Below are 12025 nucleotides of genomic sequence, written 5' to 3'. Positions count from 1 at the left end.
CGAGGGGACAAACAGGGGATACTGAGGCACCAGAGACTAGCGATCCCAGGGCTAAGCCTGCAGGAAGCCATTACTGCTGTGAATCTTCATCAAGGGAGCCACTAAAATGAAGTCAGGGGCCAGCAGGGGGAGCTCTAACGCCCCACAGCTTGTCCTCAAGTGCAAATCCAACGGGAAGAGAGAGACCCTGCAGGGTGGATACTACTTTATTACCCTGCAGGAGGAAGAAAGTTTTTCCTTTTCCCCTGGCAACAGCCCAGCCAATGAGAGGCGGCCACGAATCAGCCGATGAAAGATCACTACAAAACTCCAAAGGACATTTTGTGTATAACAGCCCTCCCGACATCCACCTTTCCTCTATAAAAGAGTGTTCCTCTCCTTTGTTCTCTGGACTCGCCTGTGGTTTTGCCATAACTTGTTCCAGATTGCAATTCTCTGCGATTCCCGAACAAACTCATCTTTTGCTGGTGACATAACTGGCGGTTTTATTTTTTAAGGTTAACACTGCCCACTGGCCTGCGAAAACTGGAGCTGAGGAGGAAGGCTTCGGGGCAGTGACAGAGCTGCAGCCACCACCGGGACCCCTGGGGCCAAAGTAGGGAGGGATAGGGAAGGGTTGTGGGAAGAGGGAAGAAGTTCCCAGATCTCCCCATCTCTCCGCCCCTGCCACCCCCCCCCCCCACTCCCGCTGCCGGTACCTCCCACTGACCGTACCCCACCAGAAACCGGAGGCCAGGGATCCACAGCCCATAAAAGTCAGGCTCCCGGGAGTGGAGGGCTGAGAGGGATGGAGATTCGACAGGGTGCAGACAGACAAAAAGAAGCACAAAGGTTAGATGTGGTCACATCTGGTAGTAGTCTTGCACATAGTAGGTGACCAAGAAATCCCGGATCTCCAGGGATACTGCACAGTTTCACAACAGCATCTTGTGTTTACAAATGGGATAACTCAAGCCAAAGTGCATTTCCCCAGGTCAAATTAAAAATGACCTGACGGAGTAGAGGCAACAGCGAAGAAGGGAACTGGGTGGCAGGGGGACCCATGAACTCAGAATAAGGCTTATTACAAGATGCCGCATCTACAGAGCATAGGAGTGAGAACAAACATGCTGAAAATTAAATATGAAAGGGGTAATTACATAGTAATGAGACTGAGGACATTACAAAGGAAGCTGCCATTTAAACCAGCACATCTCAACAGAGTAATGAGCGGGAAAAACCCTCCAGCTTCGTAATTATCATCATAGTTGCCATAACAACTTAGTATCTCTCTCTGTGAGCATCTATCTCAAGACTATATTTTTAGCAATGACTGTGCCTGAGCATGTATTTTTCTTTATATAGCAGCTAATTTTTCAAATTACTGATCTTAACAAAAAAAAAAAAACAACCCACAATTCCATTTTCATTTCTGAGTGTAAAAGTCTCAGGGATAATTAGGGAAATGAGCAGGTGTGAGAGTCCGTTATGAAAAACACTATAAAAGTATTGATGCCTTGACAACATTTGGTTCAACAGAATGTTCTACGGACCTGCACACTCTATTGTTCCTTGTCAAGCAGCTTAACATAAATCTTCTCTGTGCGGCTCATAAATATTTGAAAAATTATTAACTCCGCAAGGCGTTTGAGGATTATTTGACAAGTACAGATGTATGTGGTGTAACAGAAGTTGGCTTCGCGGAATCCTGAGTCCTGGGAATGAACGAATGAGTGAAGAAACATTGGCTTACCTTGCTGAACAGAAATGCCCATAGCGGATTCCCAACCGAAGCAAACCATGGGTTGACTTGAAAGGATGCCATTTTAAAAACTCAGACACCAGGAGGGATTCTGAGCTGCCATTTTGGTTTCCGAACGTGCCCCCAGCTGCTCTGCCCAGTTGGAGAGTTTGGTTTGGTAGCATGGCAAGTGTCCAAGAAAAGCCAACACTTTACCAGGCTCCACTTAGACTCTTGGGAGATGCTAACAGCCCTTTGTTAGAATCCCAGACTCAAGCTCAATAAACAAATTATTAGGTTGAGAACAAGATCTCAGAAAGAAGCACTCTTTGATGATGCTACTAAAACCCTTAGCCAACGTGGGGCATGCAACAAGAATTTACTGAGAAGTTTCTGTCTTTCTTGTTTCTATTGTTTCTGTGGAGGTTGTAAAATTAGCACATGATAATAATCACTAGTTTATAAAGAGCTTATGCACACCGTGCGAGGGGAAAGAGTATGCTTTATTGTTTCGGGCCACTGGTGAGCCGGGAGAGCTAAGTTTGGGTGAATATGGGAACCGGAGTCCTATGCGGAGGGATTCGGTGGGGTTAGTAAACACTCTGTGCACTTCGATAGGAGAGCAACATTATACACGGGCGTTTTAGGGAGAAAGTTCGGTAGCTTCTCCGGGGTGGACAGCAAGTCATGGAGGCCAGAAGCAAGGAGCCCTGCTGAGCAAATGTTCCAACAATCTGGCTGGGCTCTGAACAATGGGAACGTTGTTACCATTGCCAGAGGGAACCGAGGAAGAGGTGAGTTGAAGGCTCTGTGCCTAGGAAGCTGCTAGAACTTCCTGATGTGTCAGAAGTGGCAGAAGGTAATGCATAACTGGGACAAAGCCTTCATCTGGAGGGGCTGAAGAATGAGAACAGCCTCCCTGGCAGATGGCTGGGCTGAGAAGGAGGATGAGGCTTGGAGATGAAGAGAACGAGGAAGCTTGGCCATCCCGTCTTTCCATCCTTCGTGAACTCTGGCCGTGCCCAGCAAATTTGCAGGCGAGCCGTCCCAGAAAGAGGGAATCGGAGGTGTACAAAGGCAGCTCTGGGAACCGCGCAGTAGGTTGCTATGTGCTGGGAGCGTTGGCATCGACGCAATCAATTCTTGCTCTGTTTGTTCTGCTCGCTTTAATTATGTGTCTCTCTGTGGAAAACAAACAAGCCATGCTAGGGAGAACAGTGATTAGTGGGATTTGTTTCCTGATTCTAGGGATGTGTTGAGAATCACGTTGGAGTGGGGGCATTCTCTGAATGTACAAGACACTGCACTGTAGGTGTGTGTTAATTTATTTCCCTAAGAGGTGCCAGGAAAGCGAAATGTTTTTAGAACTTGTGGGTTTGGGGTGCCCAAGATGCGGCCTGCCTTAGTGTAATTATTGGGGAAACGTGAGTCTTGACTGTAGTTAGCCTGCCATGTGCCCTTGGGGAGTCTGGGCCTCAGGTTCCTCCTCTGTAAAGTGGGTGAGAAGAGGTCAGTCTCAAGTTTTAACTGTATCAGAATTATTTCGGGAGCTTCTTAGACGTGCCAGCACTCAATCCCAAAATGATTCTGGGAAGTCTGGGGTGGGGCCTGCTCATCTGCATGTTTAGCAAGCTCAGGGGGCTCTGATGGAGGTGGTGCAGGGTGCAACCCTGTCTGGATGGTCTCTAGGCCCCTTCTTGGCCAGGATTCTAGGTGATTCTCTTTCCTGTGCTTCGTACAGCTTGCTGCTGTTTGGCCACGAAGCCCTGCTTTGTTGTCCGGAGGGCTTGGCTTCAGATAAAAGAGCCCCATGTGAGTGAGCCCTGGGGATACAGCATGGTCAAGGCGGGGTCAGGGGGCAAGGATCCACCCAGGCCAGGCCCACTTGGAGAGTGGTGGGTGGGGAAGGGGTCCCTTCTCCGTCACTCTGAAGATTTCTGCGGGCTCTGGATTCCAGAATTTTCGGCAGGTGTGGGGGATGTTGATAGTCAGGTCCAAGACTTCCTGGCCCTTGGAGACAAGGCAGGGTCCGGCCTCATCCTGTAGCCTCCTGCTCTCACTCTGGCCATCCTCTCTGGTCTGTGACCTGGGACCCCGTGAGCCCTAAAAGACCTGGTTAGGCGGCCTGCCTGTGTGAGAACAGTGAGAGGAAACGAGGTGGCATATGTAGAGGCCAGTGGCAGCTGTCCTGGCCCAAGCCCTGCCCACTGTGTGGGCTCAGAAATGAGACCCCAGGGGAATGGGGAGGCCTTGCCTGGATGGCCAGATTCAGCTCGGTGGCATCCTGGAATGTCAGGTCCAAAGGCGCTGGGAAGGTGATAGCCCAGCTTAGGGTTGAGGGTCGGTCCGGCCCTGTGGTAGGCGGAATGGCCCCCGAAGTCCTCTCTAGCTGAGTCCCAGGGACTGTGAATCGGTTACATGGTAAAATGGACTGCACAGGTGTGATGGAGAGTACTACTTTAAGAGGGGAGATTCTTCTGGGTTAGCTGGGTGGGCCATCTAGTCACAGGAGCACTTCCTCCAGCTCGAGGCACGTTAGATGTGCAGAGGGGGAAGTCAGAGGGCTCTGAAGCCCCGGGGGAGGGATTCCACGTGTCACTGCTGGCTCTGAGGTGCAGGGCCCACATGCAAGGACCAGAGAGAAGCTCCCAGAACGCCTCATGGGAAACGTGAAAAGGAACGCAGGCAGTCAGGGGGAGGGAAGGCTGGCGGTGCTGACAGCCAGCAGGTACCCTGGGACCTGGGTGTTACCACCCAGAGGAACTGAGCTCACCCAGCACCCGGTGTGAACCTGAAAGCAGGGTGTCGCCCAGACGTTCCACGGGGCAGTGCCGCCTGCTGATTTTAGCCTGGTGACAGGGCTCACACCTGTAATCTGAAGCGCTGTTAAAGATAATAGATGCGGGTTGTTTTAAACCACTAAATTGGTGGTACTGTTACTTTGTTACAGCAGCAGTGGGAAACCAGGGCAGACTTTGCACTCAACATCCCAGCCGGAAGGATCCACGCGGCGACGTTGTCCAAGGACAGAAGGTACTTTCTCCTAAGTTAGTGAGCTCCCTGCCTGCCCCCTTAGAAGACGCTCCCGCTGGGAGCCTGCTCTTTGGAGGAACCAATGTCCGCTGGAAACTTCAGGATGGCAGGCCCCAGGATAACTAACTCTCTCTCTCTCTCTCTCTCTCTCTCTCTCTCTCTCCCCCCCCCGTCTCTCCCTCCCTGTCTCTATTGTCCAACAGAGTCCCTGTGTCAGACTGGACCTGGGGCCCTCCAGGGTCACCGGGCCCCGCCCCCACGGAAACTTTACTCCTAGGAACCCTGGGGACCCCGGGGGGAGGGGGGGCTCAGGAATGCCTTAGTCACGGTTCCTGAAATAGGATCATGGTCAAGTTGAGCAAAAGGTTTGAACGGCCAGTGGAGAACCTTGTCTGGTGTGGAGCCAGGCACGGGGCAGGGGTCAGGAGAGCTGGAGGCTAGGCTTTAGGAGGCTGGGAGAGCCCTTTCCCTCCGCGGGCCACGTTTCTGCAACCTGTGGACGGGCCCCGGCTTCCTCCTGGACGGAAACTCCTCTGAGACCCTGGGGAGGCGGGCGCGCCGCAGGGCAGCTCCCCGGCCGGCGTCGGGGCAGCGGGAGGGACAAGGTTTGGGGACAGTCATGGGACGAAGGGGCCTCCCACACCTGCCTCCGGGGCCGGCGGGGAGAGGGAGGGAAGACGGAAGGGCGGGGCCGGCCCCCTGCGCCCGCCCCGCGCCTCGGCGCGCCCCTGCCCGCCCCCGGCCCGGCCCAGCCCAGCCCAGCCCAGCCCGGCCCAGCCCCGCGGGCCGGTCACACGCGCCGCAGGCCGGCAGCCTCCCGCGCCCCGTGCGCCGCGCTGCCGTCCCGGCGCCCCTGCCCCCGCGCCGCCGCCCGCGCCCGCCGCCCGCCCGGCGCTCCCGGCGCCCGTGACCCTGCCCAGGGCGCGCGGGGCGGAGCGGGCATGGCCCGCCGGGGGGCCGCCGCGCTGGCGCTGGCCCTCGCGCTCCTGGCGCTGGCCCTGGCCCGGGTGGGCGCCCAGGGCGCAGCCCTCCAGGCCCCGGACTACTACGTGCAGGAGACCTGGAGCCGGGAGCCCTACTACGCGCGCCCGGAGCCCGAGCCCGAGCCCTTCTCGCCGCCGCTGCCCGCGGGGACCGGGAACGGGGAGCGGGAGCCGCGCCCGCCCGAGTCCAGGCCGCCCAAGACGGCGACCAAGCCCAAGAAGGCTCCCAAGAGGGAGAAGCTGGCTCCCGAGGCGCCGCCGCCAGGTAAGTGACTTTGTGCGCTGGGCGGCCCGAGGGGGCGCCCGTGGCCGCGCGCCTCTCCCAGCGGTGGCCCTCTGGTGCGAGGGGACAGCCGGCCTCCAGGCCCGTGTGTCTGGGGCGCGACCCACCCGTCGCTGCCCCCGCCTCGCTGGGGGACTGCCCTGCGCCTCCCGCCGGCCGCCCCGAGCTCCCGGGCGCCTCAACCGGCTGGCGCTCCCCTCGCAGGTCCAGGTGCGCCCAGTGGGGAAGCTGCCTGGGGAGCTGGTGGCCCCGGTTGGAAACTGGCCGAGCAAAGGCTCTTTCTGCCGGGCACCCTTCCTTCTCTGTCTACTTTTTGCAGTCTTCCTCCAGGGCGTGTTCTGGGGAGTGAATTTACGATTTGGCGACGTGAAGGGCTGGCTTGCTTTGGCACAACGGCCTTCTGGGAGAAAGCTCAGCAGTGGGCCTTTACCCAGCCACTGTCCCCTCTCAGCGCCCTCCCTGGGTCCCGTGAATCCCCTGCCCAGTTGGGGCAGGATGGCAGAGCCTCTGCTGGGGAGGCTCCTGTGCCCGCGGAGAGGTTGGGCTGCAGATGGCGGGAAAGCCTAGGGGCGCCTGGCAGCCTGCGGGCCAGCCTTCCATCCATCCGCCTCTGCCAGCCCCGTCTTGGCAAATGACTTCCATGCGGTTTCACTCCTTGGGGGGGGGGGCACTTTCTCTTAATTGTTCCAAACGTTCTTTGCTTCAACCGCAGAGGGCCGTGGTCCTAGTATTTCAGGACTGGGGAGTGAGCAGGCTTGTAGCCAAATTCCCTGGCCTCGTCATGGCCTTCCTTGAAAGGAGATGCACGCCGGTGGCACCCTCACACAGCTCCTGGCATGGAAGGAATTGCTTTTGCTTGGCTAAAGGCTTCAGAAAGTCAGCAGGAGGTGACAGGAAACGGGAGGGGGTGGGGACACCGAACTCTTAAATGTGTGGGCCCATCTCAGCAGCCCCGCTGCACATGTACAGGGTTGAGGGTTGGGCCCTGCCATGCCTCAGCGTGTGAACAGACTCTGCGAATGGGCAGGCAGTGCTGTGAGTTGTGTAACCCTGAAACAGAACCATCCAGAAATTCCAATATCTGCTGGGGAATTAGGAGAGTTAAGATGCATAAAACCACAGTGGTTTGATAACAGCAGTAGGAGGAGACACACACATTTGTAGACCATCTGCTGTGCCTCCGTGAGGAGCTTTGTGTATAGCGGTGTCATCTAATTCTTTCAGTGGCTGTGGGGGGTGGGTATTCTTTTTATGTTACAGGTGAGGAACCCGAGGCACTGACCGTTTTAGGAAGCTGGCGTCGCTGGTTGGCTTGGGAGATTTGAAAGCCCTTCTCCTGTGCCTTTGGACCCAAGGCCTTTTGGCTTTGGTAGTTTGGATCAGATTTGCAGGTGCTTTTGGTTTTTAGTACCTGCTGTGGGATTAGCGCAGGGCTGGGCACGGTGGGCGGGAGACACGTATGTTGGGTTCTGGGACTCACTGCGGGGAGGGCAGGGGAATGTAAGAGAAGCCCCAGACGGACTCTGAAGACCACACTTCATACCCGGGTCTGGGGCTCGGCACTCAGCTTCCTGACTCTTGGTGTCCTCATCCACAGAGGAAGCCCGAACCTGCCACCTCTCTTGGCTCGGTCAGTTGGTTTAAAAGCTGTTCAACAGAACCTTCCAGTGTGTCAGCGGATGGCTGTGCTAGTCTGTCTGTGAGTTGTTCGTTCATTCCTCGGGTGGTTACCAAGGACCTGTTTGACACCAAGTGTTAAATAAGGTCCGGTGGGTAGAGAGCGCGGGTCACATCCCCTGCCCCTGTACACAGCGCGGAAGTTGGGGGGGGGGGGGCTTTGAAAAAGTCATCACAGCTGTGCTGAGGGCTGGATCGCTGACCCCCAAACTGGAAAAAGGTCCTTGGAGATTCCAGACACCCCACTTCGAGGCTCCCTGGGAGAGCTGCCTCCCCCAGCCTGCCGTTCTTTGTCATGAGCTGGGTGAGCTTTTAAGAGCCCTCTCCCCTTCCCTCCCAGCAAGGACAAGCAAAGTGGGACCTTAACACCAACTTAAAACTCCGGTCCTCTTTTTTTTACCCCGCGTTTTTGAGTGTTTGGCCGGTGGAACCCTCCACCCCTGGGCTCTAAGTGGAGGAGACGGGTTTAAGAATGACTCCACCAGGGGAGTCCATGGTGGTTGTGTGCAGTTACACTGTGTTGGGAAAGTGGTTTTCCCCCACTGTAAGTGGCCGTTCGGTGTCTGTGCCACTCGTGGTGCAACAGAAGCATTCGTCCCTTCATTGGACTTTCTCACAAGCGGGTGGTCATTATGCCGTCGGGAGGCATTTGCGGAGGAAGGAACGTTGTATCGCAGCCTGGGGTGTGTAATGTGAACTTCCCGACCTGGCTTCACGGGGTGGATGGTGCACGATGCACACACCAGGCTCCGGAGGCCTGGTGGGGGAGTGAGGGGCTAGATTTAGAGGGCAGGAAGGTGGTAAACGTGTATGTGACTAATGTAAACGTTGATCATGTGCTTTGTCTTTACAGATGGCACCTCTTTTTCAGACCGCCCTGTCTTGCGTAAAGGTTGGGCTCGAGGGAAGTGGAAGGCAGGGGTTCTGTGTGGTAGGCTCCAGAGGGAGTCTTGTCTTAATCCCAGAGGAGGGTTTGCTTAAGGAACCGAGGATTTTGGGGACTTGATCTTGGTGTGAATTCGGCCCTGAGCCGTGGCTGTTCTGTCACGCCACCACCGAAATGTGCGACGGAAGTCACACGTTGCCGTTCTCCCGGAGGTGGCTTGGACAGCTGAATCCTTTGGTTAATTGAGCCCGTCGCGTTTTTTCCACGAGTGGCTGAGGGATTCCCAGGGAAGTAGAGCCCTGATGTACTGAGCGTTGTGGGATCTTTTTTAAGGTTTCATTTTAAAATAATTATAGGCTCACAGGCGATTGTAAAAATAGCATGGGGAGGGCCTGCGTAACCCGATGATAACGTTTTGTAGAACTGTAGTACAGGATTTCCCTGCCTTGGCAGTATTGAGGTTCTGTGCCAGTCGTATATGTTGTGGGGTAGGATGGGGGCACTGTCCTGGGCGTTGTAGGCTGCAGTAGCCTCCCTGGCCTCAACCAGCGGCACCCTCCTCTTAGTTGTGACAGCCAGAAATGTCTCTAAACATTGCCAGATGTCCCGAGTGGGTTAGGATCGCCGCTCTATGCAGGGTCAAAGCTGTAAAGGGACATCGGCACAATACTATTCACTGTTTTACATACTTCACATTTGCGTGTGTGTGTGTGTGTGTGTGTGTGTGTGTGTGTGTGTTGTTTTCTGTAATTTTATCATTGGTACGGGTTCCTGCAGCCGCTCTTACCATCAGGATACAGACCCGAGGGCTTTTTTTTTTTGAGGTTGAGTGGGACTCACGATGGCGCAGTTTCTGAGGTCCTCGTGGCGAACATCGGTTAATCCCAGAATTCTAGAACTTGGAGGAAACCGTGTGGTCGTGCGTGTGAATTCTTGTTCGCCGCAAGAGTCCTATGCTGGGCTGCCCGGTGTCCGCTCACGCCCTTCCACCGATGGGCTCTTCCTACCTCGTCCATTGGATGAATGGTACTGACTGCTAGAGTGTTCTTTCTCGTAGGGACCTACCCACCTCTTTCTAATTCCACTTATTCGGCTGTTACGAGCCACATTCAATAGTTTCTAGGTCCCTGCGGTTGGAATGCTTTGGGGTCCAGAGATGGAGGTCTAGGTGCCCAGTTTCCACGATCCCAGCACGAGGGGCGCCATAGGAGACCACGTTTTAGGCACGTGTGTGGATTTGGGACATCCTTACCTTGCACGTCATCTCCAAAGGGTTTGTGGCTATACTTTTTGTAGAAGATAAAATGGGACAGAAAAGCAAACCATAGGGGCGCCTGGGTGGCTCAGTCGGTGAAGCGTCCGACTCCAGCTCAGGTCATGATCTCGCAGTTTGTGAGTTCGAGCCCCGCGTCGGGCTCTGTGCTGACAGCTCAGAGCCTGGAGCCCGCTTCCGATTCTGTGTCTCCCTCTCCCTCTGCCCCTTCCCTGCTCACGACCGGTGTCTCTCTGTCTCTCAATGATAGAGAAACATTAACAAAAAATTAGAAAGGTCAACCGTCGTTCATAGACGTCACTCACCTTTTCCCTCCCCAGTGGTAGTGAGAAACAAACAGGCTGATACACCAGACACTAAATAGAAGATGTTGTTTCTTCCCCCTCCCAGGCCTTGGGTTCCTTTCGGGCTTCTGCTTGTGGGCCTGTTTGTTGCTTTCTTCCGGGACTGGCGAGAAGGCGCCGCTGTTTTCGGTGCGGGCGCCCGCCGTCCTGGCCCACGGTCCCGAGCCTGTGGAATTTGCAGAGCGGGCCGCGAGCCACGTTCGTTTGTGTGTCTGTGCCCGGAATCAGCGAGTTTGTGTTCCGCGCTGGGTTGTGCCCCCGTCGCGGGGGCGGGGGGTGGGGGGCGGAAATAACCAAAGACTCGTTATTTGAGCATATGTGGTGGTAAACAAAGCCCCTTCTGTTGTGTGCTGCAAGCCAGTTGTTGGAAGGGGCCTCGCTTCGGAGGTTTGCCTCGTCTCCCTTCAGCGCGTCTTGCTGTGTTCGGCCTTCGGCCGGACACGTCGTCTCTTGGGCAGAGCTGGAGCGTGGAGATCGGGAGAACGTGTCAGCACGTCACTGTGTATTTTAAAAGCAATCACGGGGCCATCAGCATGCATGAACGCGTAGCAAGAGCTCTTTACGTCAGGGTGTTAGACACTCACTCGAAGGGTGACATCCGAAGCATTTGTCCAGATAAGCTCCCTATAAAATTCTGAGGGAAAGGATGCTTTATAAAGAAGGCCGTTTGATGTGCCCCAGCAAGCAGCTTTCTAAGACACCGCCTCTCTTTCCAGAATGCTTTCCAAAGTCAACTCGTCATGCTGGCAAGCCCCCAGCCTGTGCCCGTGCTTCCAGAAGCCAGGGTCTGTGCGTGGGTGACGAAGGGGAGACACTCCCATGTTAGGGGGAGGCTGGGTGAGATGCCACGGTTCTTAAAAAATAGCCCTTGTGTTCCCTGTGCACCTCAAGGGTCCAAGGCTGCCGGATCTCATGGCAGATGGTGCCTTCAGTGCTGGGAAAGGACAGCCAGGGCCTCTGAGGCTGGGTGTTGAGGTGAGGATGTCCTCTGGATGTCCCCACCGGGGCCGGGGAGCCTGGGCTCTCAGGCTTGGCATCTCCAGCAATGACTCTGCCCTCTGTGGCTTTTTGAGGTCCCTGCCACCCTAGTGCCACTCTGGGATCACGAAACCCATGAAATTAGGGTGTCTTTGGATGGCTGGTGCCCAGAACTGATTGGCACCTGGTTGGCTCCTCATCCAGGCATCACGGAATGGTCGGAGGGGCACAGAACACCTCCGGAATGTTGACTGAGGACTCCAGTGTCACAGATTTGTTTGGAATTCTCGATCACGCAAAGGCACGTGTGGGTTGTTTGGCAGTTCACAATTCAGAGAGGGCCGGGATCGAAATCTGGTTCGGCCACTCAGGGGCACGTGTGGCTTCTCCAAGCCTCGGATTCCTCACTGTGACTCAGGACTCAGGATGCTTCCAGAGGTGTGGCGGGTCAACTTCCAGCCTCCCGGCCCTCGGAGACTCGGTATGGGGGCCCCTCCTACCCGGTCCCCCAGAGTCCCCAGCCAGGCTGAGTCCCGGTGGGTCTCGCTCAGTAACGCAGCCTAGGTTTATTGGTGTTTCCTTCTCTGCGTCTTTCTTCCCTTGAACTCCATGCAGTCACCTCCCAGATATACTTCTGCACCCAAGGCTGCGTCTCGGGCTGTTTCCAGATGGCATCCAGCCGAGACAGGCAAGTGCCAGCAGTGGCCTGCCCAGCGCCCGGCACATCCCCACCTGTTGCTTTTCTGCTGGTGGATCCTTCGAAGCAAAGGGCTTCTTATGTGGTTGCAGGTCAGGAAGGTGTCTGCCCCTGTGTAGATGTCGGGAGAGGCTGGCCCTCACGCCCCTGA

At 55.7% G+C, this 12025-nt stretch overlaps 1 protein-coding gene across 3 annotated transcripts in view; it reads left to right on the top strand.

Annotated features, from left to right (window-relative positions):
- Nucleotides 1-5645: 5645 nt before the first annotated feature.
- The window catches only part of CPXM2 (carboxypeptidase X, M14 family member 2), a 141829-nt gene continuing 135449 nt past the window's right edge, over nt 5646-12025 (top strand). Inside the window, exon 1 of one of the 3 annotated variants that reach the window (XM_053910005.1) lies at nt 5646-6001. In XM_053910005.1, coding sequence (XP_053765980.1) covers nt 5695-6001 — 307 coding nt within the window. In that variant the 5' untranslated portion in view covers nt 5646-5694. The remainder of the gene's footprint in view (nt 6002-12025) is intronic. The other 2 variants (XM_053910006.1, XM_019424696.2) reach the window with 2 other exon arrangements.

Source organism: Panthera pardus, unplaced genomic scaffold, assembly GCF_024362965.1.
Source record: "Panthera pardus isolate Hobbes unplaced genomic scaffold, ASM2436296v1 HiC_scaffold_22, whole genome shotgun sequence".
NCBI lineage: Eukaryota > Metazoa > Chordata > Mammalia > Carnivora > Felidae > Panthera > Panthera pardus.
This window is presented reverse-complemented; position numbering and strand designations above follow the sequence as displayed.